Source organism: Colius striatus, chromosome 5, assembly GCF_028858725.1.
Source record: "Colius striatus isolate bColStr4 chromosome 5, bColStr4.1.hap1, whole genome shotgun sequence".
NCBI lineage: Eukaryota > Metazoa > Chordata > Aves > Coliiformes > Coliidae > Colius > Colius striatus.
Window position 1 is genome coordinate 12,102,375 of NC_084763.1, and position 7,197 is coordinate 12,109,571.

The window sequence follows — 7,197 nt, forward strand, 5'->3', positions numbered from 1 at the left end:
TGTGTTGTCACGTCACACAGGATTGTTTTCTGCTGATTTCAGGTACCTTACTGTGACACTGGCACCCTGCAGTTGCAAGGCAGTTCACTGTTAAACCCAGCAGCAAACAGCAAGAAATTAAATACAGTATTTGGTAGAAAAGAGTTAGTCATGAGTTACACAACTCCTTTACAACGACTGAACGGAAAGTCAGATGCACTCAGCAGACAAACAGATGCAAACAAAACAGAACGGACAAGTAGTACACCAGTGCAAACCTCTGAAAAAGGAGCTCAAGGACTTACCTTCAAAATCTAAGAAGTTTGTTGAAGAAAGACCAATGCTCACACTCTTAGTGCATTCATTACAGAAGAATCTCTTTGTTAACAAGACCCAGGCACTATTTTGATTCATGGGCTCGTGAAGAAAGGATGTATTTGTGCTGTACTTTTAGTCATCAAATGCTATTTCCAGAGCCATACTATTACTATGAAGTGGTTTTGTTAACGTATGAGGAAGTGATATATCCTATCTCCATTAGAAACGTGGGGGAAAAGAAATGTTTGCCATATGGGAAAAAGGAGAAAAAAATAATCAGTAAATGTGTGCTTAAGCTTCCTGGATATCGCAGAAAAAAAGGCAAAGCTTAAATTGGCTTTAAGTACATTATATTTATAGTTCTGAACACACGTTCATGCATTTTACAGCTATTCAACAATGACAGTTTTAAAAATTACTGTAATTGCAGAACCTCTAGAAGCTGGAGAGGTGAATAACTGTGAAGTTTTTGGTGCAGTACGGTGAGGTTAGTACATTTATAACTTCTACATTTTAATTCCTTGCTTATTCTTGACCAAATCACTTGAGTCTTTAGCACTATAACATACTTATACTTGTTGGGTCATATCCTGAAGTATACTGGGTCATATCCTGAAGTATACTGGAGCAGCAGCTTAAGAGATAGCATTGTGGAAGACCGCTACTGGTAAAACAGAATGCTTCAAGATTACTTCCTCAATCCTCTTTCTGCACCATTTACCTTTGTGGATATTTGACACCTGGTTCCAGAAGTTAACAGATATTACCAGAGGTGGCTGGCTTTGATTCCTGGGTCAACTGCAAATCCAAAGTGAAAAAAATGCATCTCTGCAATGTGCAAGGGCAGATGATATTGGCTACAAGCAGTCCCACCTCTAAAGGTCTCACTTCTGACATCAATCCTCTTCCTTTATTTTCTCCTTTCCAAACCCAGTTTCTTCTCATGTCTAACTGGGAAAATATTGTAGCTTTAGTCTCTTAAATAAAATCATCTGTTTCCCCAAGGTCACCAAACATTGCAGAAAGTAAACTGCATTGAAATACAAAGAAACCAGTAAAGAAGTGACTTGGTTAAGCACCCTGTACGTTTTTTTGGTGAGCTTTGCAGCATCTGACAAAGTTTTCAAAAAAGGAAGAAAAACATCCTATTTCCAGTTTGAAGTTGTTCCTGAAGGCAGCATGAACCAAAACCAAAGACATTTGATGCTGAAATAGATCAAGTAGTACATAGCACTATTCTAGCTCAGCAACAGACACGTTATCGAGAACAGTCTAATGTGATTCCCTGTGCTTTCTACCTAACCGTGCCTCAGGACTACAAATAGATGTTTTCTGTGAAGTATGTAAGAAGATCATAGGAAAATGTATGTGTTGAAACCTGAACTAATGCTTTTACTTATTTTTAAGTAAGTTTTCAGCCTCTGCCTACTGCTTAAAAGCCAAGATCAACAAACAAATAATGCTACCATCAACAAAAACGTACATATCTACTGCAGGCTTACATAGCACGTTAAGAGCACGCCTGGAACTATTTCTTATTTATTCTAGATTACAGTATTTGCTAGTGGATTTAAGAATAGATCGTCTATGTACAGACAAGCTCTAAAAAAACCCCCCTCATTGTTTTCCTCTTCAGTATAAAAATATAGCATGCATGCACCCGAAGCAAGACTACTGTAGGCAAAGATACCTCTCACAGGTAAAAATGAAAATAAGTCTAAGAAGAAAAATCTTCCACAGGTAAGAAAAAAAGCTGCTATGCATGTACTCATGTCAACTGTGTACCAAACTGCTGTTCACTCTGTGCTATCCTAAACAAGCGGATCCAGAAGTACATTTGCATTTCTTTGATCTTCACCTTTTACTTGCTCCTTAGACTTAAACTGCCACTGAACAGGCTTGTTACTATAATTCAGAAACGTCTAATTGTTTCAAATAAGGTTTTCTTTTTAAATACAAAAAGCAAATGATTACAGAATTACGTTAATCAACTCAGGAGCCAGTTCAACAAATGAAACGTTCCGAAGACAACACATTTGTTTCCTGAGATGGCTCAAAGTCACGTTTCAACTTCACGTTGCACTACAATGAACAAAAAATACTACAGCATACAAGCACATTTACAGCAGTCACCTGATTTCACTAGTACTATTTGTGTTAACGCATACACCTTAACAAAAGTCCTAAAATAATCTTTATACATTACAAAACAAGGGTTTACAAAACTTTATTTCATTTCCAAGTGATTTCATTCTAAAAATATTGAAACATAAAAAAATACCATTTCCTAAACAAGTTTACAATAAAAGGCTAACAATCTGGCATGGAAGAGGTAAAGATACGGAAACGTCTTTTAACAGTCACAAATCAGTCGCTGGTGATTAAAGAACACTTTGTTCTTCAAAGCTGGTAGGCACTTCCACGGAGCCAGAAATGTAAGTTTGTTTTCCTACAACTCCTTTTCCCTCTCACACATAAAAATATCCAATGCAATTCAAAAAAAAGTAGGATAAAAGGGTGGATGTGTGACCAAATAAAAGCATTATCTAAAGTCTTGGTTATTGTTCATCTTGTGTTAAGTGTAAAGATTTTGTCCCAAAGTTTTCCTGACAAGATGGAGTTATTTGGCCTTTAAAAGTGTTAGCTGAAATACCTCCCTTTTTTACCAGTATATGTTGTTTGCTCACTGCTGTATTGTTGGTTTATGTCTGTAACAGAAACTGGCTCTAGGCCAGCCCAGGGGTCCTCAAGCATTGAAGGTCTGTAATAGTTTTCCACATCATTAGACACTCTTTTCTCTCTGCCATGCGCTGTACCAAATGGAGTAGATGTCCTGGGTGATCCCTTTGGAAGAAAACCATCAGGTAAAGAAACATTTAATAGACTAATTAAAACTAAAAAGAACCCAAAACCAAAAATAGCTTCCTTGAATGTAGCAGAGCTTTGAAGCTCATTATTAATAATTACTACTCCTCACTTGCATCTTCCTCAGAAAATTTTAACTGTGTTATACTTTTAGTTATGAGTGATTATTTACCAGGTTAAGAAAAAAACCCAGTCCAAAGTACTTGTTTATGTCACTCTGGCACATAACTACAGAAAAGCTCCTTTGAAACACCGTGTTTAACTGTTAGAGTACCTGTAATTTGGACATTGTAAAAGAGTTCAAGAGTGGAGTTTATTTCACATTATGTCTAATCTAAAGAACTCCAAAAGGAAGCTGAACTGACATAACAATCTGTAGTATTCAGTGAGAGAAAAAGATAACTCTTGGGAAGTAATTAATAATTAATGGCAAGGCTCTTTTGGATACATTTATATTGAATTTCACTACTGTATAATGCTGGCTATCAGTAACACTGACAACTCAGCAAGTCTGAAATCTAGGAAACGTGTTATTATGTAATACAAGATGGACAGCCATCAATAAGTGCTAAATTTAAGTATGTAGAAGTAAAAACAATAAATTAGGACACCAGACATTATATGCTTTTTCCCTCCTGTGTATTTTTTAAAGGAAGAAAAATATCAAATGTGGTTATTTGTATCATATGCTTATGGAAAGGAAAATAACCCTACCTGTAAAAGTGAAACTGTTCTGTGCAAGAGAAATTGCTTGGTGCCCAAGATGCCTTGAAAACTCTTTATATTTTACTGTCACTAGTGCCAACAGCCTTTTCTTACTGAACTTTCCTAAAAGAAAGTCAATGTGTTCTCAGTACTTTTGTTTCCAAATCACAAATCTTGCTCTACCATAGAAAAAAACTGAATGGAGTGCCTTGCAAATGGGACAGTTGTTCTCTTCATCAGCTTCCTTCACCTGATGTAATTTTAGCTGCTGGCAGATGCACAGAGATGCAAAAGTCATGACTAAAGAAAAAAATAAATCGCAACTTGAAAACACAAAAATCACAACTTGAAAGGATTTTTTTTTTCCACTTCCTGGTCATAATTTTCAACTCAACACCACGAACTAGCTAGTTCACTAACTGCTGCTGAGTGCAGAAACACTGCTTTCTAAGAGGAGTCATTCAAGAAATACAACAAACAAGTTTTCAGAAAATGTAAAGCAGATACATCTCTGTGGGGAAAAAAACCAGAAAGCTCTGAAAAATATTGGGCACGTAAAGGTTAACTCAGTCATTTCAGAAAAAAATCAAGCTCACTGTGTTTTTCTTGAAATTTTCTGCTCATTTCAAAAAAATGAAAGTCTGCAAGCACAAAGTCATAGAATCATAGGGTACTAATCATGGGACATCAACAGAACTCTGAAGCAAATACAAATTGCCTTTTGTATTTTCTGATAAGATTTTAAAGGGTCACTCAAGACTTTCATCTCAAAGGCAACAGTGGCATCATACATTTCAAAATCATTGTAGTCCTCTTGAGGGGAAGAATCCACATACTTCAGAAAAGCCCCCTGATGCTTAGAAAATGTACAAAATATCTCTACCTGAATCTGTTCATGGCCTCATGGACCAAAATTCTTGTTACCCACATGGAAGAAAATGAGGACTCATGGTTTATGAGACTTCCTCTCTCCTTGATCACCTCTATTCCACTTCCAAGCAAAACAAAGCCCGTGTATACACACAGAAGTACTCATATACACATTAATTTAGTCCTAGGATCAAGGATGGAACCTATGAGACTGTTCCTGGCTGACATGAAACAGTTCTGACCAAAACTAGAGACAAACAGATTCCTGCATGTTCTTCTGCTTAATTAAGGCAGGCTTTTAAAAAACACTTGATTGAATATCCAAAGAGCGACATTCTCAAGGGAAGTCAGACATCAGTGAGATAAACCAACCCTCCAGAACCTGAAGACACCTCACATCCTTTGCCTTTTCAAAAGGTACAGAGGTTAAACAATCTGCAGGCTTCCACACCAAGAGAGCCTTTGCTGCTGTACTGAAGGAAAAGTTCATAATGATCCCCTTCCAGCAGCTGCAAGATTCCTGTATGATAGCTACCTGCACCAGAAAAAAGTGACCACAGACTAGTTTTTAATAGAAATGCCACTATGCAGTGCAGGCACAGTAAGATTTTACTAATCTCTACTAAAGTTTGACTTCATTATTGCACATAGCATCAGTAAGAGCACCTGAAAATCTTGTTGTTTGTATTACATATGTCATTTGTTAGACTGAAGGTTTCTCTAATATTGCATAGAGCCAGCTATGTACAGAAAGCGAGTATCATCTCAAGAACTGCCATCCCTGCCTGCATTGCCAGTCACATGCCCCAACTAAGCCATGTGAAAGAAGCATAACTCGCGGAACCTGTTGCTGATAGCTTTCAAGAAAACTACTTTATATAAACTGTAGCCTTCTGTGCTACGCAAAGACTTTAAAATGAGACTCCATTATGTGCACTGATACTCTTGTTTCAGAGCCTCAGCTTAACTGTCATTAGCAGGGCACTCCTTTCCTCTCATGTACCAGAAGGCTCTGTGGGTGGACACGGTAGCTTCCATCGATGTAAGACAACACAGGTGGTGTAAAAGCACGTAGCACCCCACCACTGTGTTAAACTGATCAAAGGCGGGATATGTATTAGGGAAAGTGGTGTTTGATGAAGTTTTGGGTAGTGCTTACTTTTCTCCCTACTGGAGAGTTTGTCACGCACTGGACTACAAAAAGGTAGAAAGCTACACTCTTGTGAGCCCTCTCTGCCAGGCTTAGGGACCCTCTTCTTTCCTGATCATACTGCTGCTTAAGATGGGGTCTCTCCATTCTCTTTTATTTGGGGGGGGGGAATGTGTGAAGATAGACGTTGCCAGTGCGGTGGAAGCCTCCCTTTCCCGACAACCGTGGTGGCCATCACAAGCTTTAGGGCTGCTCTCCCTTGTGGGCTGCTTTCCCCGCTCGGCAGCAGCTCCCGTACCCGCTCCTCCCTCCCTCCGGCCCGTCTCCCTCACCGCCCTGCCCCATACCTGATAGTGCTTCTGGAAGCCCCCGGGCGAGCGCCTGAGCTGCTGCGGGTGCAGGGGAGCCCCGGCTGGGGATTTGCCGCCGTAAGGAGCCAGGTACCGGGGGCTGACGCTCTCCGGCCTGCGCGGGGTCTGCCCCCCGGGTGACGGGCTCCCGAACCGCCCGCCGCCGCCGGGGAATCCGAGGCCTCGAGGCGAGTGGCCGCCGCCGTAAGGCCCAGGCCGGTGGCCGTAGGGCGGCGTGTGGTAGGGGCTCCCGTAGGCCCGCGGGGACGGCGGCACAGGGCCTCCGCCGGACGGAGGGCTCCGGAAGCCGCTGCCCACGTACGGAGGCGTCGGAGGACGGAAGCTCTGCCGGTACATGGTCCAAGCCGGGCCGGGCCGGGCCGGGCGATGGCGGAGAGGAACGGAACCTGCGCAATACCGTCGCCACACGGCCGCCTCGGCGGGGCGCCGCCGCTTCTGCCTTTTTCTCTTTCCCCCTTTTCCCCGCCGGCCAGCCACAAGGTTCCGGGCTCAAAGCGTTCCGGGGCGGGGAAGGCGATACCCGCGCGGCGCCGCGGCGCTCAGCCCAGCCTCCGGCGCGGCGGACAGCGCGCAGGTCCCGGCAGCCGCTCGTCACGGCCGGGGCGGCCTCGGCCTCAGCCTCCACTGGGCCCGGCTCCACCGCCGGCAGCCCCGAGCTTCGCGGACGCGGTTCCCGGCGGTGTCCGGAGGGCAGGTCCCCTCGGCGGCCGGCCGGCCCGCTCGGGAGCGGCAGAGCGGCTCGTCGGCACCGAACAGCCGTCCGTCGCGCCGACCCCGAGCAGTTCTGGGCGTTTGCAGGCCAAGAGGAATCATCTGAAGTGAGAGAGTCTTAGAAGTCGAGTAGCACCTATGCCTTTAAGTCCCGTTAAAGGTGCAGTGGTAAAACCCGGTGTTTCTGAGTACCCAGGGTGTTACAGGTCATAAAAATCAAGCACTATA

The 7,197-nt window shown here is 42.9% G+C and overlaps 1 protein-coding gene across 1 annotated transcript; it reads right to left on the minus strand.

Annotated features, from left to right (window-relative positions):
- Positions 1–630: 630 nt before the first annotated feature.
- Positions 631–6,823, minus strand: MPLKIP (M-phase specific PLK1 interacting protein). Its single transcript, XM_061997122.1, has 2 exons — positions 6,235–6,823; positions 631–3,141 (listed from the first exon to the last, which is right to left on the minus strand). The coding sequence occupies exons 1-2, from the start codon at positions 6,592–6,594 to the stop codon at positions 2,938–2,940; spliced, it is 564 nt and encodes a 187-aa protein (XP_061853106.1). The 5' UTR covers positions 6,595–6,823; the 3' UTR covers positions 631–2,937.
- Positions 6,824–7,197: the final 374 nt, after the last annotated feature.